Source organism: Amblyomma americanum, chromosome 5, assembly GCF_052857255.1.
Source record: "Amblyomma americanum isolate KBUSLIRL-KWMA chromosome 5, ASM5285725v1, whole genome shotgun sequence".
Lineage (NCBI taxonomy): Eukaryota > Metazoa > Arthropoda > Arachnida > Ixodida > Ixodidae > Amblyomma > Amblyomma americanum.
Window position 1 is genome coordinate 171906211 of NC_135501.1, and position 26967 is coordinate 171933177.

The following is a 26967-nucleotide window of genomic DNA, read 5'->3' on the forward strand; positions in this document are numbered from 1 at the left end:
ATTATGGCCAGGGTTGAGGAATGGGCAGGCTAGGGGTGCTTAGTTCCACGGCAGCTGAGCACACCAAAGCTGTAAGAGCTTGCATTGATGCATTCCTTTAAAACCAGTTTTAACACGTGCCCTTCTACAGAAAATCTGTCGTCGTCGTCGTGGTCGGCGGCGGCGTTGTGGGCAAAAAATCCCCGTAGAAGCAACCTATGTGGGCCACATCGGTCACGTAACCTTGAGGAGTAAACACAACCTGCCCACCGGGCTGTGAAGAAAGTGTTGACCGTGACAGGTGGCAGTTAAATTGATTGGTCGCGAGGGGTTGCTCAGAAAAAGGGACATGTGTCGCACAAGCCCCAAAGGTGGCAGCACATGCCATCGCGGGGCAGCGGCGCATCGCTTAACCGCTCCACCTCTACGCCAGGAGTGGTACGAGTATCCCCAGGGATCTGTGGCATTGACATTTTTGCTCCTTGTCCCAGCTGCCATATTTTGTAGCTAAAGAACTTTCATATTAATGGGCCTATCCCGTAAAAGTGATAACTGGCCAGGTTTTAGGATGGAGGGGGGAGAGAGGGCCGGTTTTCGTACTTATCGAGTAAAGATACAATTTGCAGTGGAGGCTCCCGTATGGCCTGCATATTTCTTCATATTCTTCAGGTTTATAGCACGTTCTTTCTTGCCAAGCAGTATACCTCAGTTTCTCCTCCAACCAGCAATGCCCGGCCATTAAAAGATGGCAAGTCGCAGACTGCGTTCTTTGAGAATTTATTGGAAAAAAATCCCATCGATACAAGCAGTGGAGGTGCAGTGAGCAGCGAACAGATTTGCTCACCTTGCTAGTCGCAGAGGGTTTCTTCGTCCCGGTTATAGGTTTTAGCTGTTTTTATGCCTTTTTATGTATGTGTCTTAGCGTAAGGCTTTCATTCTGCAGAAAATAAGGTACCTGCTTTGTGGGCGAAAAATCCAGGGCGAAAAATACTGAAAAATGTGGCATCTAAACTGCGCTCTGGAGCGCTGAAGGCAGCCTTCCCTATAAGCCGGAATGAGAAACAATGTTGAAGCAGCCATTATATTGCAGTTTTTTCATATCTCACGTGACCTGAAAGTACACGTTGACTTCAGAGGCCTGAAGCGGCTGCTGAAACCGAAACGGAAACAGCACGAGAAAGAAATGGGAATATAAATTATCTAGCGGTCGTATGAGAATGGGAGGTAGTAATTCATGTATAATAATGTCTTACGCATCTTTACAAACAAAAAACACGCACCCAAAATTTAGGTGTCTATACTCCTTTAAGAATATTGAACTTAGCAGTAACTTGTAAAGTTGATGCCAAATTCCACGCCAAAGACAAATCTCTAAAACATCTAGATTTGTTTAGAGAACAGCGTTAGGGCAAGCTCCCCTTATGTCTGTACACCTGTGGAAAGTGTCGCCTATCACTCTCATAGCTTCGACTACACTGTGAAAGAAATTTTGGCACCGCGTACAGGCACTATAGCCCATATCACGTTTTATGCAAATGGCTAGTTACGCTGGCAGTCGCTCTATTCAGAAAAAAAAATGCAGCCTTGAGCCTACCGGTGAGCACTCTTGGATAAGAATTCTGAGGGAAGATATTTCCCGTAATGGTGTAATGGCACTGTTCTACTGGGACCGCAATTTGACTACCTATCGTCTTCATTCGTAAAGTCATATTTTTATGAATACTAGTTTATTTCACACATTTCGCTGGCACATAACTGAAAACTCATTCGGAAGGACCAGGTTATAGTAAGAAAGGATTTTATTCTAATGACCCCAAAACGTATCTCCACCTGCCCTCCGTGGTAGAGAGGACACATAGGTGCTCTCCATAAAGACGAACTATGCGCAGCAATCCTATAAAAATTCACTGTTGAAAGAGTATGGACGACTAATTTTGGTGACATTTTCGCTTTTCTATAATGATCCAGAAGATACTACTACGTAGGAATGACCATGTGATAATGTGATATTCTCCTCCGACCTATAAATAATTTATAATCGAATTTTTTCAGCCATGCTGTTTCGGTTTCATTTCAACAGCCGAACGATGTCTATGAAGTCAGAGTGTTTCTTTTGTCACGTGAGGCATGGAAAAAACATCCATATAATCACTGCTTCATTGCTTTAATTTACTGCAGGGCTGAAGGAAGCCTTCCCAAAAGCCGGAATGACAACGAATGTGGAAGCAGCCATTATATTGCAGTTTTTACATGTCTCACGTGACCGGTAAGTACACACTGACTTCACAGTCCTCAAGCGGCTGCTGAAACCGAAACCGAAACAGCACAAGAAAGAAATGCGATTACAAATTATCTAGCAGTCGTAGGAGAACGCCAGATAGTAATTTATGTATAATAATGCCTTACGTATCTTTACAAACAAGAAAACGCACCCAAAATTTAGGTGTCTATACCCCTTTAAGAATATTGCACATAGCAGTAACTTGTAAAGTTGACGCCACATTTCACGCCAAAGTTCGCGCCAAAGAAAAAGCTCTAAAATATCTATATTTGTTTAGAGATCAGCGTTAGGGCAAGCGCCCCTTAATGTCTGTACACGCGTGGAAAGTGCCGCCTATCGGTCGCATAGCTTCGACTACAATGTGAAAGAAATTTTGGCACCGCGTATAGGCACTATAGCCCATATCTAGTTTTTTTGCAAATGGCTAGATACTCCGGCTGCATTCGAATCTTTGTAGCACCCTTGTCCGTGCCTTTGACGAGCGTTGTCAGGTGGGTATTTATATTGAGCAGATGAAGCGCACAAGACACCACACTCACAAAGTATAACACGAGACAGGCGCTGACGCGAGAAGTTTTAGGAGAGACCTGGAGGCAACGAACAGCTAGAAGAAACCTTAAAAATTACCTTAGCAAAAAACGTAACGCATTAATTCAGGGAAAAAGAAATTTGCATCATGAAGAAAGGCGTGAAAAGGAGGAGCAGCTCACATCAGGTGACAGTACCTGCGCTCTGCGCCGATATATTTTCGCAGTGTAATAGAAATTGATCATGAAGAAAGGTGTGAAAGGGAGGAGCACCTCACATCGGGTGACAGTACCCGCGCTCTGCGCCAATATACTTTCGCAGTTTAAAAAAAAACTGCATCATGAAGAAAGGTGTGAAAGGGAGGAGCACCTCACATCTGGTGACAGTACCTGCGCTCTGCGCCAACATATTTTCGCAATGTAAAAGAAACTGCATCACGAAGAAAGGTGTGAAAGGGAGGAGCACCTCACATCGGGTGACAGTACCTGCGCTCTGCGCCAATATATTTTCGCAGTGTAAAAGAACCTGCATCATGAAGAAATGTGTGAAAGGGAGGAGCACCTCACATCGGGTGACAGTACCTGCGCTCTGCGCCAATATATTTTCGCAGTGTAAAAGAACCTGCATCATGAAGAAAGGTGTGAAAGGGAGGAGCACCTCACATCGGGTGACAGTACCTGCGCTCTGCGCCAATATATTTTCACAGTGTAATAGAAATTTCATCATGAAGAAAGGTGTGAAAGGGACGAGCACCTCACATCGTATGATATACCTGCGCTCTGCGCCAATATATTTTCGCAGTGTATTTGAAGCTATGCGAACAATAAGCGGCGGCTTTCACAAGTGTACAGACATATAGACACTAGCGAGAAAACAGCACAGATGAGGGAAACCGTCGCTTACTACAGATAGCCGCCAGACAACTGTCAACAATTTTTGAGACAGGCACGAAGACCTTTTATAATGACCGTTGCCTTCTCAGCAACACCGACCCTCTTCGCTCCTTGGTGATCTTCAGGGAATATTGAACATATCTTTCCCCTTGAGGTACTTCAGCCGGGTGAAATGGTCAAGACTGGCGGAGCAATTCCTGTCATAGTTGCCGAGGTGCACGTTGTTCACTAACCAGGACATGCCCGGCCGAAGGTCGTAGGCGCTCTTGAGTTTGTCAAACTGCAAAGAAGATTGGTGAGACTGTGACGTAACGTTATCTTCTAATGAGAATTTCGTTTTGTCACTTGAGGCATGTAAAAATCCATATAATCACTGCTTCCTTACTGAAGTGCTAAAGGCAGCCTTCCCCAAAAGCTGCAACGAGAACAAATGTGGAAGCAGCCATTATATTGCAGGTTTTTCATGTCTCACGTGACCTGTAAGTACACACTGACTTCAGAGTCCTGAAGCGGCTGTTTAAACCGAAACCAAAACAGCACGAGAAATGTGATTTATAAATTATCTGCAAAGACGATTGAGGAGTAACTCTGTTAGGTGGATCGTAAGACGGTGGGCAAACAATATGAATTTGAGCATGGTTTTGGTGTTTCCGCTTTATTTTATTAGAAATTCGGGGGACACTTAAGGAAGAGTGAATGAGATTAGGTACTGCTACGCGATAGCGTAAAACCAGTCCCTTCAGTGGCCAGGGATCCTCTTTGCATACACTGCCCAGACACGGACAGTGTTCTATATATTCTTGCATTTTTGTTATTTTTTATTGGAGACCCCGCGATCCTTGTTAATTGGTCCAGAGACCGTGAAGTAACAATATCTACCAATGAGAATTTCGTTTTAACACAAATAGAATTTTAATTTTCACACCTTAGAGGTTGAGTCTGAAGAGGATTTTGTTCTCACAACCCCTAGGTTCCGTGCAACGTGCACTGTAATGATATCACGTTATTACCAAATGGCTATGCCTCCCGGCTGCATTCCAACCTGTGCAGTTCCTTCGACCACGCCGTTGACTGGTGAGTATATGTAAGGCTGACGCCGGGAAATATCGCAACAAGTTTTAGGAGAGGCCTGAAGGCGCAGATTTAACGACTGCCTTGTTTTTTTGTACTCAATAAAAATCAATCCTATGGCTCTCTCGGGGTAAGATGACGTCACTCCGGCAGCAGAAGAGCCTTTTTTTAAATGATCAAGCCCCACTCGAATTCAAACTCGTCCAGTTTCAAACACTGTCACGTGAGGCATAGAAAAACATCCATTTAATCACTGCTTCATCGTTTTAATTTACTCCAGTGCTGAAGGCAGCCTTCCCCAGAAGCCGGAATCAGAACGAATGGGGAAGCAGCCATTATATTGCAGTTCTTTTTTCATGTCACGTGACTTGTAAGTACACACTGACTTCACAGTCCTCAAGCGGGTGTTTAAACCGAAACCGAAACAGCACGAGAAAGGAATGTGATCATAAATTAACTGCAAAGACGATTGGTGGAACTCTTAGGGGAGTAAAAAATTGCTGGCTTATTTTGTTCACAGATTTATGCTGGTTTTATGGCCGGTCGGGGTTTCTGAAGTTTTTCATGATATAACCATGCTTGCAGATAAACCATACCTGCGATTTGTGATGTGGTGAAGGTCGAGCCCTTAAGTGTTCCTCGTAGCTTCATATTAAATTTTGATGTCAGCGCTATGAATAGACAAACATAAATATCTATAGGAAAGCAAAAGTCTATAAGAATCGCAGGAATGGCTTATCTGCAAGCATGGTGATATCATGAAAAACTTCAGAAACCCCGATTGGCCATAGAACCAGCATAAATATCTGAACAAAATAAAAAGCCAAACGACCTTCGGACAGAGATGAGTGGGGGCCTTACTGCTCGCACACTAAAACTGTAGGGGATACTCATGCTGAGGCCTTAAGAATATAAGGCGATAGAGTTAATGAGTTAATTCTCTTTCAAAAATGATCTATAGAAAGTTTATAGGCTTCTCATAGATTTTTGCTTTCCTATAGATATTTTGCTTTCCTATATATATATAGTGAAGAATAAAAAAACCCAGAGAAGCAACCTGGGTGGCATCTGGGCCTGCTCGGATCAAATGATCTTGTGACGTTATCACAACCTGCCCAGCGGATTGTCAGCTGACTGCCCACAACGGCAGGGGGCAGTTTATGGCAGGTCGCGAGACGTTGCTCGGGAAGAGCAACCTGGGCCGCACAAGCCCCACCGGTGGCAGCACCTGCCATCGAAAGGCAGTGGCACATCAATTATCGGCCGCAATATTGGCGCCAGGAGTAGTATGAGGACTGCCTGGGATCAATGAATGTAAAGTCGAGAATGACCAATTCCAGATATATGGCATTAGGGACTTGTAGAATAAGGTCACCCTATCGGTTAGGGGCATAGGGGAATACCCGGACGCCGGTGCGCACGTGCAAGACAATAACGGACGGGGCGTTATTGTCCTGTGCCGGCGCACTGGAGCCCCGCTATTCCGCTATGACCCTAACCGATAGCGTCACCCTATTATAAGGGTCTCAATAACCCATTAACGCAATTGCATTATACCTTGAAGCCCGAGCTTAAGTATCCCCTTAATTTTTTTTATTATCCCCAGCACAAACAGGAGCCATGCATTCCGACGGTGTGCCAGTTTCCCCGGCGCTGGAGGCCGCCTTTGAGCGCCTCCATCAGTGACTGGACCGTATGTTCAGGCGACTGGAGAAGGTGGAGCAAGAAGTTGGCGTCTGCGGCGATGAGGCAGCGCCGGACCAATCGGTTAGGGCAATGGGTGATCAAGTGCCAAGGAACAAGCTGGCTGCACGTGGCGACGAGCGTGAGCGAGAGCGGTAGAGGATGGTGCGTAGGCCGGGAGGTGGAGGCAAATTGGATGCCTGCGACTGTTCCCCTGCAGCGCCCAGTTTTCGCACCAACGTCCGTAGAGTCGATGCAGCCTGCTTGAAGGTCGGCGTGGGTCGGTTGTCCCGCACCATGTGGTGCTTGCCGCCTCACTCACCGGAGGAAACCTAACCGGCGTGGGACGTTCTGCGGCGACTGCAGGAGCCTTCGCCCAGCTCACAAAATTTGAAGTCAACGAACAGCTTGACCGCTTCCTTTCTCCGAGCCCACGTTGTGTCAATCCAGGGAAACCTGAATCAAATGCCGATATGTCGTCTCCATCCGAAGAAGAATGGCGCAATCACAAGTTACGAAGTGTGTCGGTCCAGACTGTAGACATGGAAGCGACCCCGTCTGCCACGGTAAAACTAGAAGAGGGCAAGCCTGGAGATGCGCCTCCAGAAGCGAACACGAAGCACCAGGCGCAGATACAAGAGCCGGAGGCCAACAGTGCCGACAAAGCCGGAAAGCTGGCTAAGCTTGAGGTGAACGGCTTAATGAAACCACTGTCGTAAGACCAGCAGGAGCCCTCACCGTTTTCGTACGCGGAAGAATTACCTACAAGCAGCTGCGCCATCGACCTGGACAGTTTGGTATCAAACGGGACCTCAACGCCATCACCACGTGTCGATGCCTACCGCGAATCAAGCTATGCTCCTGAGAACCTTCGCCCGGAACGCCGAGTGGCTCATCTGGAAGTGCTCGATGCCTTTCTCAAGGAGTGCAGCGCCACTAGGAGTTTCCCAAGGAGTGCAGCGCAAAGCGTCGCCGCCCCGCTACACTGGAGTCTGCGGCCATTGCCGTGGGACGGCATCACTTAAGGCTGCCGTACTTTCCGGCTGGCCTCCCTGGACTCGAACAATTTGGACCGTGGAACTGCGTCAAGATAGACTTCCTTCCTTCCCTTTAATCCACCCCCCCCCTCCCTGGTGGAAAGTTGTTGCGGAAATAAACGCCCAGGGCACGGCGTAAGCCGACGAAGGGCCCTGCGCGGAAGATGAGGAGCGCGGAGGAGCGAGCCCGCGCTGAGGAAGGATTGGTGGTCGCGGCGTTATGCCTTTGGCTCTCTCCGACTTGGTGTGCTTTCGTTCGGGCGGAAACATCGTCCCGTTGCAATATATTGCAACGGATATATATATATATATATATATATATATATATATATATATATATATATATATATATATATATATATATATATATATCGAAGCTAAGAGTCACCGAAAGCAAGGTGCGTAGGAGAATGTTTCAATTTTTTAAAAATTTGTAGTGCTGAACGATGGGAGAATAATGCTGCGATTAATCTGTTACCCAAAGGAAATTAATTTTAAAGCAAATAGTTTTGAGAAATTCTCGGCTGAATGCTCTGAAGCCATGACATATCATTTACGTCAAAGCCTTCGGAAGGATGTGGAAACCGAACCCGCAACACTGATCTGGCAAGGAACATATATATGAACTCTTCCAGTTGTGCTTTGCTGCTTATGGTAGATTTATATTGCAGCAACGTTAACATTTTAATCACTTTGCGTGGAGAAGCGTGTTACGGTCGTGTGGCGAAAAGGAAGGGATGGAAAATTCACTTTTTTTAACTAACCTTCTCCTTCATGGTTGACTGGCCATCGATGGCGTACACATAAGTCTTGTTGCCAGGCACCTGTCCAAAGAACGAATAAGCCTGCCATTTTAGCGGGTAGCCCTTAGGGCATGGCTGGAAAGAAAAGGCGATAAAGAGTCAGTATTTTGTACTCTTTTTCTTATTAAAAGTGCGGAACAATTTGCGCAGTGTTCTAAACACAATATTGATTTTGTAGGGTCATGCTTCACCTAGGACTGTCAAACTGGCCCCATGTGTGCCCTGAGCAGATAGATCATTTCAGCAGGACACGCTCTGAGGGTGGCCAACCCCGTCTGAAGACTACGTTACGCCGGTGTGCCTTTTCATTCACATCCCCGATGACGTAACGCGAACAACCCGTGATGTACTGGTGGAAAATTGTCCTTCGTTCGTCCTCCAATGAAATACATCAGTAACCATTTTTTGAACAATAAAATACATATTACGACTGCTTGCAGCGGATAGTAAGAGCAGTTAAAATTGCTTGCTTTGAGTGCAGGAAAGCTATCACGACATGGAAAAAAAAGTCAGCTTAATCAGACATTCGAGCGGCTGTAGTCCGTGCCAGACGGAGTGTAGATGTTGCGCTTGGAGAATCTCGCCGTTGTCACCAATCTCATGGTGTTGGTGTGGGCGCGATTGGAACAAGTCTGAGCGGATTACACGCAAGGGCAGGCCAGCCAAAGGAGGATTACGGCTTTTGCCTTTGCGGGTGTTGAGTAGATAAAAAAAAAACAACGCGTGAAAGTATCATTGTTCTGTTTTTTTACTGCTGGTTTGTTGTAAAAATCTGCTATCACCCGGTTTTGTCATGTGTTATTTATAAGGTACTCTGGTGTGTTTTCCGAGATTTTGAACGTTGCGCAGTCCATTACACGTGCACTGCCTCGTTTGAGGTTTCGCAGAGAGAAGTTCGTGCTAATTTGTCAACCGCTCTCTAATATTATTTTTATCAACGACTTAACACCTGGTCTTAAGCCATTAAATACGTTCCCAGAAGTAAGCCCTGGCACCACAACTTATTTTCAAATACCTCTGCAAACTTGATCTCTCTTGTACCCCCATAATGCTCTAATAATCATGGCATCTCGTTTTTTCTCCTTTGTAGCCTGTTCCTTCCCATGTGTACCTGTGATTCGTTTACAGACACCCTTAAGACGTTTGTATACAGATCCCAAGCTAAATTTAGGCAGCCTGACAGTAGCGCCGTGTCGTTCCCCGGGGCGGCGAGAGGCATAATTGCTGGGAGCGAGCAGATACGTACTATTCAACTTTTCGTAATGGCCACCCCTTGTTTGTATTTCCGGAAAGCTGGAAGTCATCATTGGGGTGGCTCGGTGTGCTAGTATATAGTGAAGCGCAGAAGATCTGGACAAAGGCTTCTTGCTTCAAAACGCTTCAAAATCAGCGCGGGAACTGCGTGTGCACGTTAGACGCCACTGATTTTTCATGACCGCCGTACATAGTTTGCGCGAGCGTACGATGCATTCTATTAGGCCTGATTTCGCAACTATGCACACTAAACAAATTCTCATCCTTAAGGGTGCAAATCAGCTGTCCTCAGTCGAACACCCTTTTCGGTGCTAAAAAGTGTGCAGAGATCAGCACCCTTCAGGAAGGGTTCACAGCATGAAAGTTTAGAGGGCGCGCATCAGTCCAAGGCTTTTGCTTCATGGGTGGATCAATGTGGAGCACCCTTATAACACGCATTCGTAGAGGTGTTATGGAAAAATAGTGCCCTTTAATGAGGGTGCAACCATTACATCCTGTAAAGTATCATTAAGTGCACCCTTCCTTAAGGGTGCTGATCTCTCCACCCTTTTTTAGCACCGAACAATTGGAAAAGGGTGTTCGTCTGGGGACAGCTGATTTACACCCTAAAGGGCGAGAAATTGTTTAGTGTGTGGGGAAAGTCAGCCATGACAATCACCGCGTTCGCACAGTACCTGTCGGGACGGCCTTGTTTCGTATATGCGCATAGAATTACACAATGTTCGCTACTGGCGGACAACAAACGAGGCTGGTTTCCATGTCCAAGATAGCTGGCCACGGCAAAGCTCACATAGAGACGGTAACCATTTCTGACAAATATTAACGCTTCGAGGCACGTGGCGCAGGAAGCGGAGGTGCGAAGAGTGGATTGCAGCAGTCCACAGGGTCATGTGTTTCCGGTGCAGCAGTATCCGCTTGGTCCGCATCGCGTAGCCGTACTTGCAATCGCAGGCATACTTCTGGGACAAGCACGAATTCTTGCTCGCTGGCTGAATGCGTGGACAAGATGTAACATATTTCGCACGTGCGAATGCACATGTAAATATTAACGGCGTGGATTATGGAGATAGCCTGTTTTGGTCAATTTCGGATAAGCAGCTCAGCGAAATGCTTTCAGCACTGCGCCGCTTTTACCTTTCCGGGTTTCGTATTTTTCTTGGCCTTCTCCAAGTCGAAATGTCACCAGACGAGGGCGTTTGTTTCGGTTTTACTTATTGCGAGATTATGATAGCTCCGCATCCAATGCTGGCTTTACCTGATAATTGCGGCCCGAACCAAAGCGCCGTAGCCTCATTTATGAGGGCGTACGTAAGGCGCCAGATTTTAAAGGACAGCTTAATAATGGCGATATGTAAAGAAACAATTCGTTATTAATGAAGCAAGCGAAGTGTTCGCCGAGGCTATGTTTCTGTGTTACCATACTGCGACGGTTTTAAGCTTCATTCCGAGCGTCTATTTTTTAATGCTTTGTGCTCGTATTCTGTGAGCACCTGCAATCCACTCTCATCAATTGCCTCTCAGGTAGATACAGTGCGGCCTTGATGAGAAGCGCACAGTCTTTACTTCAGCACAGAATGTATGTTTGCTGTGATTTATTCCCAAGAAGGACTATGCTATATTTATACACAGTGAAATTGAACGGTGATAATGTGCAACCCTGCCTTAATCCGTTGTGTAGCTAGAAAAATGTTCTGCTGTCACCTACGTTATGAAATTTATTTTCGGTTAAAAATATTACTTTGAGCCTCAATATGGGACAAAAAAAAAGATCTGTACCAACCTTAGTACCGGGTAAAACTATGTGGTTACGAAATTTTAACAGCATATTGTCGCGTATCTTATGATACACCATGTAGTTGAGGGTATGTTTTGTGAACGTATAAAACTGCAGTTGAACGACCATAACGGAACAAGAAATGCTATACTAAATCGCGTAACGGTGGTTAATGCGTTTCTTTAGACTGCGCCCCTTGTGCGGTGCCTAACATTTTTGGGAAAAAATTTTCAGCATTGAAAAACTGCAAGGTACTGATATAGAAATAATGAAGGTTATAGTACATTCCTTCGATATGTAGCAAAATATTTTTTTAGACTTTTCAATCGCTCGAATAGAGCAGCTAAGACTGCCATAGAAACCAATGGGGAACGCTTTTGACGATAGCAAAAAAATTCAAGCCTGCCGACGGCAGATCTGCGCACATAATAATTGTTTTAGTGAAATCCCACAATATATGAAAATATTGTGCTCATAAACTCCTTCCCGTTCAAAAATGCTTCTGTCCAGAATGCTTTTGTCCCAGGGTTGTGGTATGCCTTGAAACAGAGTCGGATCTGATTGAGGGGAATAATGAAAGTCGGCTTACGGCCTTCCCGTCATCTTTCCTTTCATCCTTCCTTTCATCCTTCCTTTCATCCTTCATTCGTCCTTCCTTCCTTTCTGTTTGCTTTCTCATTTTTTCCCGAATATAACCCTCTACTGCTACGTATTAAGCAGATGTGCCCAGCGACTACTGGCGAAGAGCTTTCATAGCGTGGCACACGGTATTATTGCCAGGGTTGGTTGATTTGTAAAACAGGGTTTTGATTATTTTATTAAAGGCGCGCCAGCGATCACCAAGGTCAATGAAATGGAGACGAGCTCTGCCCCCTGAACCCGTGCCCAATCATGCTGTGTTAGATTAGCGAGAATGCCATGCAATTTACTCGTGATCTCCGCTTCATCAGTATTTCCTTCTAATCAGATTTAGGAAGCTTATACAAGCCGAAATCTTAGTTGCGAGAAGCTGGGAGATGAGTGTGATGGTGTCAAGGTAATCTTGGGGGCGATGCCCTTGGAACAAGGATACTACAAGGCTGAAGGGCAACAGCCTTTGCGATCAGTTTATCTCTGGGACCATAAACAATGAAACCAAACGATCGCCACATCGATCGCTGTAAATGTTGCCAGAATAAAGGACATTTGAGATGCACTTACCACGTCCCTGTGCTCCACAGTTGAGCGGATGCACTTGGCGTAGACCAGCTTGTCCTCCTTCAGGTTTGCGTCCGTCACCTTGTACAGCAGAATGCCTAGCTCGAACGAAAGGCCCACCTTGGTGTCCGGCCTACTGTACCTGATACTCCTCACCATCAAGGTGGCCATTAGCTTCTGCGCACCATTGAATGAAGGCGAACAGACAGATATGCGTTGGCGAATGCAAACTTATTTGTGAGTGCCTATCTCAGTTTCGGTTTGGGGGACAATATCTCCCAATAAAGGGCTTTTCAAGTTTCACACGAGCTTCCCCATGTTTGCTTCGGACTGCCTGCCGCCACGTCCAAGTGACAGTTATGACGTTGATGCTCAAGAAACGACTGTTTACAGGGACTAGTGCATAGCGCCAGGAACACAAAAGCAATAACCGGGCTTGGGAACGTGAAATGCGGCACTGCATGCCCCTTCTCAACTGTGCTATGGGGAACTTGCGCTGAAGTTAGCGGTGCCGATTGCAGCGCCATAACACACTGCCCAGTGAGAAGAGCAAGCAGTTTTGGGTAGTACTCATAGTACTTTTCCGCGCCACCTTCAGGCGCTTATTGGCGTGAGCCCCCGCGCTCGGTCGAAGGCGCACGTGCCGTGCGTCAGCTATCTCGTCTACGCCGAGAGAAGCTCGGCAATGAATGCTGTCAGCAAAGCGCGGGTATCTAATCGCGCAGAATGTGTTCTCGCGTTTTCAGCGGCCCAAGCGGCTGACAAAAGCAGTTTTGAGTCACCAAATGCAACAATTGCAGTGGCACCTTGGCAGCGCAGGTTCCCCATTGTCACAAATTCGGCGCACATTCGGAACACCGACACAGTGCGGAAGCAATCTCGCCAGCGCGCGCCGTAGAGGATTCTAGGTCGGTGGAGTATGAAACCCCGTAGGGCCCCCAACCCTGTGAGTGTTGCTGCCTTCTCCGCTTCGCTCGCCGGCGCAGCGGCAAAGGAAACTTGTCCGCGCGTACCGCCGAACAGTCGAGACTGTTCGAGAGTGAGAGCGAATGTATCGAACAGTCGAGAGTGAATGCTACCCATAGCTGATGGAGAGGGCGTAGCCTTGAGCTTGCTGAGTGATGCCCTCTCCACTTCTCTCGCGCGCCGGCGGCGGCGGATCGGAAGAAAGAACTCAAACTTTTTGGAAAACTGTCTCTACGCCTGACCAATGGGGACGCGCGCACGGTGGGAGAATGCGGAGGAAATTGTACAGTTAAAACCGCGGATATGAGCGGGCCTGCCTTGGCGCTAAGAAACGAACAGACGCGTCGTGCACCTACATATAAAGGACGATGACTGCTGTCTGCCTGAAGACAGACAGCAGTCAACATCACTCTCCTAGACACGGACCAGCGAGGGGCAGGTTGACAGACAGGTTGACTGCTGTCTGTCTTCAGACAGACAGCAGTGAACATCACTCACCCGGGGACAGGTTGACTGCTATCTGTCTTCAGACCGACAGCAGTCAACATCACTCGCCTAGACACGGACCAGCGAGGGAGCGTGCGCCAGCCTGTCTTCCGGACGGCTCCGTTGTGATGCTCCTGTCGTCCGACTGTCGTAGTGGCCGCTGATCAAATGGCCTTATTTTGTGTTAGCGTACTTTAGGTGCGATATTTCCTTTTATAGTAGTCTCTCTCGAGTGTTACATTGCACGAGTTGCATCGTGTTGTAATCACTTTGTATGTGCTCGTTCGACTGATTAGGAAATCCTCCGTATCACCTCTTTGCTGTGCCCATTCTCGTACTTGCGACCGCTGAGCACCAAACAACCACCCCCTGTAATTGGGCAGCTGGTTTCTGGCTCAGCTTGCCACGCTGAGCCGAGGGCATCTCCTCTGAGACCGAGACCACTACCCCCGCAAGCTCTAAGGGTGTCTGGGAGTGCACGCATAAGTGCGCGAAAAAGTGGCAGTTATACACCGAGTCTTTTTGCACGTATTGCCTCCGCTTCCTTGAAGACGAAGCAGTGTTTCAGTTGTTTTAAGAATGAAGCGTCGAAAGACGGCTCACCACACAAGGCATTGGAACTCTGAAAATTGACCTGCCTGCTCTGACGCTTCGCCTTTTATCTTTGACCTGTCACGCCTAGATCCCACAGATATGACGATTACGTCGATACCTGGATCCGTTTGCCCGCACCTGTTACGTTCAGTCGTCAGGTCGTCATCTTATAACAGCAGACAGCGCACCACTACAGAGGCTAGAGTTACTTAGCATAGAATATATAAGCTGGTCGTCCAGCTTATATGTTTCCTAGGTTGAACGCGCTATTCAGAAACCCAATTTGAGCGTGCGAATGAGTCCGCCGCTCACCTGCCAGCTTATTCGCGTATGAACCTACTGGCACAGTGGCTGCGAGCTTCAGAATAGGAACTTAACACTGCATTTGCTGTGCAGCGTGGATGCATTGCACGAATTTTATTACCGCTGACCCGAAAGACGCGGGTTTAATCCCAGCCGCGGGGGTCGCATTTCGACTGAGGCGAAATGCTAGAAGCCGGAGCACTGTGCGATGCCAGTGAACGTTAAAGAACCCCAGGTGGTCGAAATCTCCGCAGTCCTTCACTACGGCGTCCCTCATAACCAGAACCACCATAAACCAAGCACAAAAGATTTAATATGCTTAAGACAACTGAATACTATTACATGACACAAGCCAGTTTTTATGGAAGTATAAAATAGTCCCAGCAATAAAGCTGCCAGATTACACCCTAAGACGCACTTATAAAAGAGAAATTTTTAATACATGCTTTCATCGGACACTGGCTAACTAACAACAACGAAAATAAGCATAACAAACCCGCAACCAAGATCCCTGGAGAGTTAACATTTACAGAGAGACGTACGGTTTTCAGACATTAGAAAATAGATTGCCACGCTTGCTTAGCAGTTTGTCCCTAACAACTATTTATCCTACTGAGTCATCATTTTCAGACTTACTTTTACACTTCCTATCTTAAACCCAGAATAACACTGAGAATACGGTGCTTTATTACGAAGAAAATAGCATTCGTTTGAAACAAGAATGTGTGCATATTTTTACTTCGCGTTCATTGACATATGTTTTCTTTGTTTTCCTCCTTGTTTATTTTTGACATTGCTTTTTCTTTGTTTACCTCGTTGTTTATTTTTTTACGTCCATGCAAAAATATGCATTGTATTCAATAGTAATGTAATCTAATTTGGGATTCTACTGTGTAAAATTTTGCACTCTGCTGTTTGTATTTATATCTCCGTATTGGTCTCCCGTTTGCCATGGCCGGGGGAGGGGGAGGCTTGGCGCTCTGTCAAGCCGCTTTATGCCACCTTTTACTCCAAGACCCCTGCCATCATGTACATAATGATGGCAAATAAAGTGATTATTATTATTATTATTCAATTTTATAACTCGGCCAAATGCAGGCGCTTTGAAGACGCCGAATTCGTTGTTCGCTTTATTTCGGGCCTATAAATGTGCACCACACAGGCCGAGTGGATTGCACAGTGAGCCCCGTGGAAGACAACTTCGTTCGGCTGTCGAGCACGAGAACGCAGGAAAAATCCGAGCCACCGTGATATGAGCCCATCCGCCTTCTTGTTACCGCCGTGACAGCGTGTTCTCATGCGTTCAGGTGGTTGCGAGGCATTGTGATCGCATCTTTCCAAGGTGATGTATCATATGCGAGATGTGCGCTGCTCAGACTGAAAACGAGAGTTACAGACAACACTAATGGTTAATCCCAATCGCAGAACTTCTTAAGGGGATGTATTCCTGCTAGATGCCAGCTCGTCGTCTACAGCCCTTTAGATTGCATAAACACTGGCCAAGAATAGAGAAGATAACGATAGCGATTACATCGTTTTCCTTCTGTCGTAGCTCGAGCTTGTCAGGCAGCGTGCATCACCGCAAAAGGCGTTAACCTTCGTTCGTTAACCTTTCCTCATTATACTCTTGTCCGGACACTCGGGAGTCATTGAGGTAATGGAGGGCAACAGTTCTCGCTCAGATAGTGACGCCTATCGGTTGTCTACCGCACGCTGCTTACCATGTCTGGCACCCTCTTGTCTGTTGCTTCGACCACGGCGGGGGGCGCTGCGAAGCACTTATCGTCACTCTCCATCCCCCCCGTCGAACTAAGGGCGATCACGGTGTCGGCCTTCGTGGTCCTGCACACGAACACAGATGCTCACAGAGTTTCCTAGACAGAGCGCTCGCACTAATACGCATAAATGTGAGTAAAAGGGCAGTAAGCTGCCCACTAGCTCACACCCTAAAGCAGCATACTTGCGCAGCATGCTCACACCCTAAAGCAGCATACTTAAGCAGCATACAGTGCCCCTAAAGGGGCACTGTATGCTGCTCAAGTTCTGGAGCAGATTACGATCACTAAATATACGAAATACTTCCTCTTGGCAACGGAGGTATATTCCCACAGCAATTCGTAGTAAAGGAAAGTATTGCAAACCAAAGCATAGCGTTTAACAAATTTCAAAACAAGTCCTGCTTCGTGCTGCATTTTATGTGATTCGGCGTTCCAGGTTCTTTTCAATTCACCTTTCACTCACTGCAGTAGGTCGCTGCGCCATGGCTGTTTTGTCCGACGGAGGCACTGGTTCGCATGCTGCATTGTGTTTGCGGGATATAAGATGCGGGTTGAGTTCTGGCCTTTGTGACGATGCAACAGCATTGATGCTGGACTTAGTTTCGTCAATATGCGTTATGACGAGCCTGAGGTTATTGCGTTGCCCGACGTCGATTCTGGCTTTGTTCGCATGGAAAAAAGGCCGGCCGTGATTACCAGTGAATGTGTACAAAGTGCTAGCAACTTGTTTTCACGTTGTTGTGCTGGGGTGAATGAAGGGGTGTAAATGCATTCATGCTCTGCCTCAGCCTGCTCACACCGATGTAAAGCTACAATTACAAAGCACATCGCAGTTTGCCTAGTGAAAACTAAAGTCCCCACACGACGACTTCCATGATTACGACAACCGAATTGTTGATGATGTCAAGTAATATATTACTGCTTGGTAGAACTACCATGTTGCCGCAGCTATTGCAGGCTACGAATTAAATCGGCGGAGTAGAATTCAGGTTTTCACTCTTTGTTCAGTGTGGCGATGTACAGCATTGGTCAGAAGTCTTAAGGCCAAAGGCTTTTCACTTCAGCCGAATAATAGAGCCATTACGGCACTATTAAAGACCGAATTGACTTGAAATTCTAGCAGAAAGCTTCTTCTTGCTGTAGAGAAGCTTCCTGCTTGACTTTTGGTTTGAATGATCCGCTACGCGGAGCATTCTAGGAACATTCATTACGCTGCAGCTGAACGCTGTGGCCTTAAGACTTTTGACCAAGACTGTACGTACAGATGACTTGTCATTACATAAACCTACGCACGCGAGCAATGTTTTAATGAAGCGACCGTGTACCGTATGAAGCGAACCAAATAACCGCATGCACCAATGCTCCCGCCAACTGACCGCATTAATCTTTCCTTTTTCCTCTACTGTGCAGCACACAAAAAGTGGCTGAAGGCATTCTGGATATGCGTCGACAATCTTCGCAGGAACGACTCACACTGCCAGCGTGTGCATAGTAGGGAAGCTCAAAAGAAATACTATGGTGGGGGTGTCAGTGGTTATGCCTTCCGTGACCTCCATAGGCTCTTAACCTTCCACTTTCTTCGGTATCTGTGGCAATCTTCGGTATGTTTCAAATCGTTTATCTACCATCACTGCATTCTGGTCATGTCTTTAATGGAGGGCTTTTATACGGATGACCTACGACGACCCATGCGCGGGCTAGGGAAAGCACGGGAACCTGGGAGGGGAAGTCAAGGCTTTGTAGCCTTGTCCGTAGTGCCTAGAGATGGCGCTAGCATTGGGATCGCGCGCAGCGACCTAATTCGCTTCGCATCGCACGCATAAACCACAGCTACCGCCGGGTTTGGTGCATCACTCAAAAAACAAAAACGCTCGCATTGGTACAACCTAGCTTGAAGGTATCCATTTTGAAACAGCGCAACAAAGACGGGACGTGGAAACTGAGGTGTAAAGACAAACACGCGCTGACTAACAACTGGGTTTATTGAAAAAAACACACAAAATATATACAGAGTTAGGAAAGATTAATCGCCACCATAGTCAACTCATGCCACATGTGACGCCAGATATCCAATCTCCCCTTCGGAAAGGGCGACCGATGGGCAACTAATGCACGTTGCGCCTTTCTCACGTATAAGAAAAGCTTCAAACACTTCTCGCGTCATCTTATCACAATGGCGAAACACGATATTGGTGTTCTTATAGTCGGTGGTACATTTGCATTTCTTGCAACGGAATGCACCTTTAGTGAGAGGGTCTCCTTCTGTTTTTCTTTTTTCGTACCCTTTTCCTTGATAAGATGACACGAGAAGTGTTTGAAGCTTTTATTATACGTGAGAAAGGCGCAACGTGCATTAGTTGCCCATCGGTCGCCCTTTCCGAAGGGGAGATTGGATATCTGGCGTCACATGTGGCATGAGTTGACTATGGTGGCGATTAATCTTTCCTAACTCTGTATATATTTTGTGTGTTTTTTTCAATAAACCCAGTTGTTAGTCAGCGCATGTTTGTCTTTACACCTCAGTTTCCACGTCCCGTCTTTGTTGCGCTGTTTCAAAATGGATACGTACCAACTTGCCCAAATTTCTGCTTTAGCTTGAAGGTAATGTTCTAAAATTAGAAAAAAAAAGCATTACGCTGTGAAAGTTCATGTTGCGGCTGCTATACTCACTCGACAGCCAGTTTGAACTGCGCCTGGTATGTGCTCCACGCATTTGTGAAGTCGTAGAGGCCGAGTGCTATTATCGTTTTTTTATTCTTGTCGTTGAATTGCAATATTTTTAGTTTCTGCGAGAAAAAGAAGTTATATAGGTAAACAGTACGCACTTCAGGCAATGAAATAGACAATTCCCCAGCGATAATTGCTAAAAAACAGGATGATCGAATTAGGCGGGTTTTGAATGAAGAAACACTCCACTTTTATTCATTGAACTTGGCTCTTGCTGTTCCGGTAACTCCAGCTGTTAGGTCACCGAAGAAGTTTAGTATCGCTAAGCCTACTGGCTTAGCGTTTAATCAAAGGAAGCTGGTTGGAATTAGCGATGTTTCCAGCAAATAAGGTCGTTCGAGTGCACGCACGCAACGAGGGCGGTAGCGCTAGCACATGCATATTCACAGACAATTTATGCACGTGACGAATCAACCTGACGCGCAAATATCTACCCGCCTTTGCTTTATTTCTTCACGCACGTTTCTGTACTTAGCTTCGCCCCTCTTTTCGAGCATGTTCAGCTACTTGGCTTTGTTCGTTTGTTTCGAGCACGTTTAGGCACTTGGCTCCGTCCCTCTGTTTCCAACTCATTTGGCCACTGGGCTTCGCCGCTTTATCAGCCAGCGTAACCCCTAGCGATGCGGTCTTGTAGGCACAGCTCGGATATCATAACGCCTCCGATTCTAAAGTCTGAATGGAGAATATGCACGTCCGCCGGTACAGAGAATTTACGAGCACCCCAATGCTCACACGTTTCGCGAATATACATTGAGGTTTCTTCGTCCTCGCACCTCTTCGACGCGCCATTGAACTCCACAGCTGACTCCGTGCGATGTTTGCAAGCCTCATGCGGCTGTGTGATACGCTCTACCGCCATGTCTAGCGATCCTCCGGTTCCCCTCGTTTTACCACCGCGTCTCCATCTCCTCTCCCTACGTGACAAGCGAGCCGCCGGGGCCTCGGCACCGTTTCGTCTCTCTCGCCCTCTACTACCTTTCTGCCTGCTTCCGAAGCGCGGCTCTCCGTCTTGTCTTTCCACCTTGCCACCCTCGCTACTCTAGCTTTGGCTAAACCCGCTTGCTTCCCCTCTCATCCTAGCCGCCACGTTTCCTCAGCTTCTTTTTGAAGCAGTCTACAGCGATTTCCGCAATGAGCCTGCTTTTCAAACTATTGCAAAGGCACTCAAAAGCGCTTATCTGCGCTCTCTCCGTGCATCAAGCAGCGAAAACAAAAATGGACTTCTTGAATGGGCATTGGCGGTTTTTGGTGTACGGATGCGACAAAACTTTTTTTTTTTCACTCTAAACAGAAAAACGCTTAATATTCCTACTGAAACGTCCTATGGGAGCCGCTCGTATCGAACTAATGGAATATAGGGCCTATATGACATAGACAAAATATATGGAAGTCCATATGTTTCCTACGCGGAGTCTGTAAGCTTTTCATGAAATGGAATGCAAAGACGTTTTTCATCAGCTCATCCATATAATCTCCATACATTCTCTATATAGCGTCCTTGACGTCACCTATAGTCCGTAAACATCTATACGCGTTTTCCATATAGTCTATACCGACTCCGTATGCTCCATACGGAGTCTTATAATCCATATGAAAACACGGAGTTATGCGACTCGTGACATGGAAAATTTCAATAGGGATGTGTCTATTTTCTGATCGTGATTTCATTTCGTGATCGTCGGGTTATCATCGAGAGCTATCGAGTTTATATCTCGGAGAGTTTGTTCGGTGGCTGTAATGCAGTTTTCTGCGTGGTGTTTCCCAAGAGTGATTTTGGGACGGTCTTCTACCTCCCATTACAAATAGTTTTGGGTCCCAGCTTTTATGTTTGGCGTAAAAGAATTTGTTGGGCACATTTGAAACGGGAGCTGCAGAGCAACTACAAGCCTTTACTGCTCATGCCCAGCACTCTAGAGAGTTTAAGCGTAACACAGCAGGTACTGTTAGCGTTTCTGTTCTTGTTCTCTTACTGCAATATTATGAGCGTGAAATGACTCCTCGAGAGTGTAGGGACAGCGAACACCATCTAACCACGACAGCTGTTAATAACCCTTCAGTACAGAAAGTGAAGCGAATAAATTTCGGGGACAACAATAAAGGACGTTAGTCGCCAAGCAGCCCAGATTGAAAAAGAAAATGGAGGGGACACTTAAGCCCAGCCTTGCGGGTATGAAGCGATAACTTTAATGGGATCCCTCAGAGGCCTGAGGTCTACTCTGCGTATCCCGTCGCAGACACCGATAACGTTCTATCTTTCATCATCACATAACGCTTATCCTGCCATTAAAAGTGCAATAGAGATCCCTCCTGCGCAGGTACTCCATAGCTGTCGCCTAGGTCTTGCGACATGCCTCTGTATATGGAGGTGGTCATTCTCTATTTTACAATCATTGATGGCGGGCAAGCTTTCGCTAGCATAACCCCGGTTAGCTGAGCTAAGCCGCAGCCATTTTTTTCGTCTCAACAGTTTGCCTCCTCTTTCCCAAGCCTTCACAAGCCGTACGCAAACATCGGGCGCTTTTTCCGCTAATGGAATTTCTAACGCTAATGTACAAAAAAATACGAAAGACATGTTTTTTGCTGTAATTCAGTAATTAGTCTCTGTTGAGTACCGGAAGTGAAAACTTAATTCATCAGGTCAATATTATCATTTCTATGTAGTCTCCATATAGTGTGCATGACGTCAGGTAGAGTCCGTGAACTTCCATAAGCGCGGTTCATACAGTCTATATCGAGTTAATTTGCCCCATGTAGACTTTATATGTGCTCCACACAGCATTCGTTGCTGCTGGCGTGCTTCCTGTCGCGCATTGGAATGTGCCAGTGAACGTAAAAGGGGAAAATTTTAAGCCCCACCACGGTATACCAGCAAGATTCAGTACACGTTTTATTCGCGGGAAACGCCAAGACGGTAAGCATCAGTCCGGCGACACGCGAAGCAAGATTTTTCATCTTAGTGTCTATACGAATGAACCATGGTTTATGAGTGAATGGTTAGCTTACAAGTCGGCTGGTCTGTAAGATGCGACGAGAGATATCTTCTTCGTTCAGCACTTTCGGGTCGATCTTCAAATACGCCCTTCCTTCCCCCTTGCAATCTCGAACAACGCGAAATAACCGTCCTGCCGGTGAACAATTGCCACAATGAGGGTAGAGATTTGCGTACTCACTTCTAGCACTTGTTTGGCTTTAGTTAAGAGCCCGGCCAATTTCGAGCTCTGTGTGATCACTCTGAGCAAGCCGTAGTGTTTCATGTTGTTTGCGGCCAGGGAGGTGATCTCCTTGCTCACATTCTGGTTGTTGAGGATTGGAACGTCGACGTACCTGGAAGGAAGGATATTGCAGATTATGCGCACCGCGTGTGATGGATGGCAATACGCGAAATTTCTGAAGGGAGCATCAAAAGGCAGCAGAAACGGCGCTACCCAGGCACAGTCGTAGGTTTACAGGAAGCATACTAGGCGCCTTCGTAACTTTGATGGCAAAATTTAACACGAAGAGCTTAACATCCCGAAGCCTCACGTGTGTTACGAGAGACGTCTAAGTGTAAGACACCGAATTAAGTTCGGCAAAACTAGGTAGGGCTTTTAGGATGCAGTGTTCTCGAACCACCCACGGGTGCTTTTGCAATTTGCCTGTATCGAAATGGGCCGCCACCGCGGGATTCGATCCCGCTACCTTGAGTTCTCGCGATGAGTTCATCGCCTTTGAAGTTTTGTGGCCGCAGCAGTGCAGGCATTTCGAAAAGTTTCCAGACTTATCCCGCTGCCTTACAGCTCGTGCAGTTAAAGGAGTTGCAGAACGTATCTGTTAAACACGCAAACATAGCGCAGCAATTACTACTGCAATGGTTACAATGGCTGCTTGAAAACACAGAAGTAAGATCATTCTAGAGTAGGGAGTGGGCTTGGATGACGGCTATTGTAGCGGAAAGGCGCTTCCACTCTGCTCACGTCCGGGACAGAAATGTCAAAGAGAGCTTTAAATCGGCAGGAGGGGTCGCTGACCTTAACATTTAGTGCCATAAATGCGGAAAGAAATGGGATGCGGAAGAGATTACGGTCACTGAGAAACGTGAATTTTGAAATATTTGGTCAAAGCCGGAAAATTTTGCGGCGAAACCTATCTCGAAGGATGCTGCAAGCCAGTTAGCATCGCGAAGTGAGAAAGAAATGATCGAAGCTGGTTTCAATAGAAACCTGCGTCCCTGTTTTCTTTACAAAGGCACCCTACCTTTGGGCTGTCACTTAGCCCGGCACTGGCACAAGCAGCCACGAAGCTTGTAGTGCCGGAAACGCGTGGAAAATGGCGGTGACCAGCGACCATTTGGAAGGGGTCATAACCGCCGCTGCCGCGGATGACACAGTCACCATGCGCACCGAAAACTCCGCAGTAAGAGCCGAGCTCACCGGATGTCAAAAGAGAGGCCACCTTGGGTCTTCTTTAGCGCCTTGATCTGCGTCTGGAACACCTTCCAGCTGTAGTCATTTTGGGCGCCGTGCAGCTTGTAACCCGTCACGACGACGTCGACGTAATACAGGAAGGGGCACAGGCCATCCGGCGGTATCATGTACGGCATGACGGCCCGGCTCCCCACTGTGCAGACCAGCTCCGTGACGGAGACTGTGAGGTTACAGGGTGAAAGGAAGCCGTGAGTCAGCAAATGCGTCGAGCCGCCGCCAGAGGAGCGCAACAGCTCGTCGACTGAGGACGAGTGCAGTGACTACGGGGGTCTCCGGGGTGACGAGTTGGGGGTGGGGTGATGTGACATCTGCCTGTAGACCCTGCTGCCCCGATCAGCTTAGCCGGGCATGAATGGCAAAGAATGCTTAGGTAACATGCAGCCCGCACTCCTGACAACAGCTCTCTTCTCCCGCTATCGATTGGCCGTGTTGGTGCACCCTGCCGTCGATGAGCTCCCGCTGCCCAGGACGTCAAGCTACGAACTGGCTATTAAACTGGTCAATTTGAGCACACCCTCTTGCCTCCGACAACCCCAAGTAATGAGAGGAATGCGTCAAAAACCATGTCAACATTTTGGGCGTAGATGCGCTATTTTTAGTTTTTTTTCGTCAATCACACGCTGCACAGTAACGATGTTCTCTCCTGTGGGCGCGCCTTCCGCCAGTTTTCGAGACAATGGGGGAAACGCAAACCTGCGCTTTGCATTGTGGCGAAAAAGGTGGATTGCTGGGCGCGTTTCCTCAGAACTTCGCTTCACAAAGAAGCCAAGCTCCTTGAATAGAAAGAGAGCCTGTGACTCTTTTGCAGAGCATATCAGGTACATTATCCAGCACTTCGTCTTAACGGTCGATTCTCGCAGCGAAGCGGAGGCACTTTCACCAAGTGAAAATGCGCTGAAGAGACAAAAGGCGTTCAGGAGACCACTCAGCTGAAAGGCTGAAACGATTGCTGGTAAGTCCTTGTTCTTACCTCTATTGTGAAAGGTAGCAAAATAAAGACAGTATGGGTCAGCGTGGACAGTACTTGTAGTTGTCATAAAATTCTCACCCGCGCAACAGGCAAGTTGGTGATGACTTCTGATGGGGTGAAGAGATCAGCCTTACTGCTCCGCTGTTAGTATTCATTTCAGTCCAGTGCTGTCCACAGAACCAAACGACTGCATGCCGTAGCGTCTACGATTTTCGCTAAGTTGTCGGGTTAAAACGTGTGATTTTGAGGTTTAGTTTTGCATGCCTCTGAAATTGGTAAGAACTTATCGAAACAGTTTCACTAATTGTCAGCTCTATTTTCCTCAGTATCACGTTCGTAGAGGCTGTCGAGCGTTATAGTCTGACGAAATATGTGAAAATGCCATAGCACCAGTAGCGATAGCGACCGGACAATCTTTACCACGTGCAACTAGGAAACGGCACAATTTATGGAAAATGACAATGTAGCCAAAAAACACAATCTCATGTTCCTACTCCACAATAGGTATTCATGGGCTGGTAACGCACAGCACGGTAGCGCTGTTCTTAGGACCAGAAGCCGCTGCTTTGAAACCCATTAGGAAGTGCGGAAGGTTTTATTCCCAGATGTCCTAAGCATTCCCGCATTTGTCAAAAAACCATCATTGCCTTCCTCTGTGGATGTCTCTATAATTAACAGACCAGGCAAAAGTAGCCAAATGATAGGCTCGTTACAACATGCATTGAAAGCAAGTAAAGAGTCACTGCAACCAATGCAAACATAAGGGAATGCTATTCTGTACTATAATGAATTACCTTTAGGTAAGAAATGATAACACTACTATTACCGATTGACTGACACAATAAAATTTAGATAATTCTTTAACGCTTTCCTTTGTTTGGATGGCTAGTCTTCTATCATATTTAACAGATCAGCTAATCTGTAGTCACTGCTATAAAGCAAAAGCTACTGTTACACCAAGGCTCGCAACACCGTGACAAAAAGGATAGACATCGGGTGCCTCATCACTCCTGAATGATGTTCCTATTCACTAGCCTTTTCTTATGAATGGTTTCCTCAAAGAACTTGCTGCTTTTTTACACAGACGTGCTAGTGCTTTTTAAAAATGTTGTCAAGAGCTTAGGCAGAACTCGCCGGCACACTGCCTGGTGGTAGAGGACGGGTATTCATCGGTCTGTTTGGGATTTACAACCCTTTACCGTTAAAGGCCACTCAACTGCAAGCAAGGTAGGCGGGCATACGTAAGGCAGACAGTCGAAGAACAAAGGAGATCATATTGTAGGCGCTTTGAAGACACAAACAAGAGCTTACATGGGGTCTTTGTCGTAGTTGTGGTGCTCGTGGTCGTCGTAGTCTTCTTCGTTGTTGTCGTCTTCGTCGTTGTCGTTGTCTTCGTGGTCGTAGTCGCCATCGTGGTCGCCTCCGTCGTGGTCGTAGGTTCCGGGGGAGGAGGAGGCGCAGGCGCTGGAGGGCCGGCAGTTGGAGGCTCTGGAGCAGGAGGCCCTGGAGCTGGAGGCGCCTCACTAGTTGGACCCCCCATATCTGTTGTATCGGCTTCCGTCGGTGTAGTTTGATCCCTTCCCGTTGCCTCAGTAGTTTCCCCCTTTGTAGCCTCAGTCTCTTTGGTGGGTTTCGGGCCTGAAAGGCAAAAAAAGAGCAGTCCTCCCATTACACATCAGCTGAGCATAAAATACAGCCGACGCCGAGCAGCACCGCACATTCAGACCGCAGAAATACTGCAGCTGCAGCACATGTACAACTCAACGAGGGGCTTTGCGAACCATTTCTGAGAAAAGACGCTCCGGTAAGCACTCTTGACGTAAAGCCATCGGATACATAGTCCACTTAACATTGTTAAGTTGACTGAATTTTGGCAGTAAAAGATTAATTTCCAATGTGAGAGCAAGAGCGCTGGCACCTAAACGCAAAACACCTACTAAAGCGTCAATGTCAATTTCATATATTCCTTTTTTCATAATGTCGTTTTTTCATATTGAGGTTCTTTCTTTCCGTTTCATGCAGGTGTCGGCCGCCCTTTGATGACAGTCCATTAGGTTGTAATCTTTGCCCTCTGACTGTCACGTGGTTTTATGACATATATTGTGCCGGGTTTTCCTCGAAAATAAACAGTTGTTAGTCAGCGCCGGTCCTGTCGTTAGTGTTTTCTTCTCTTGTAGTCG

The 26967-nt window shown here is 46.9% G+C and overlaps 1 protein-coding gene across 1 annotated transcript in view; it reads right to left on the reverse strand.

Moving 5' to 3' along the window:
- Positions 1-3802: 3802 nt before the first annotated feature.
- Positions 3803-26967, reverse strand: part of LOC144134343 (uncharacterized) — a 29314-nt gene continuing 6149 nt past the window's right edge. The window contains exons 3-10 of the mRNA XM_077667277.1: positions 26099-26425; positions 23764-23977; positions 22525-22678; positions 19298-19413; positions 16571-16691; positions 12504-12677; positions 8237-8350; positions 3803-3961 (exon numbers count right to left, since the gene is read on the reverse strand). Coding sequence (XP_077523403.1) covers positions 3803-3961; positions 8237-8350; positions 12504-12677; positions 16571-16691; positions 19298-19413; positions 22525-22678; positions 23764-23977; positions 26099-26327 — 1281 coding nt within the window. The 5' untranslated portion in view covers positions 26328-26425. The remainder of the gene's footprint in view (positions 3962-8236; positions 8351-12503; positions 12678-16570; positions 16692-19297; positions 19414-22524; positions 22679-23763; positions 23978-26098; positions 26426-26967) is intronic.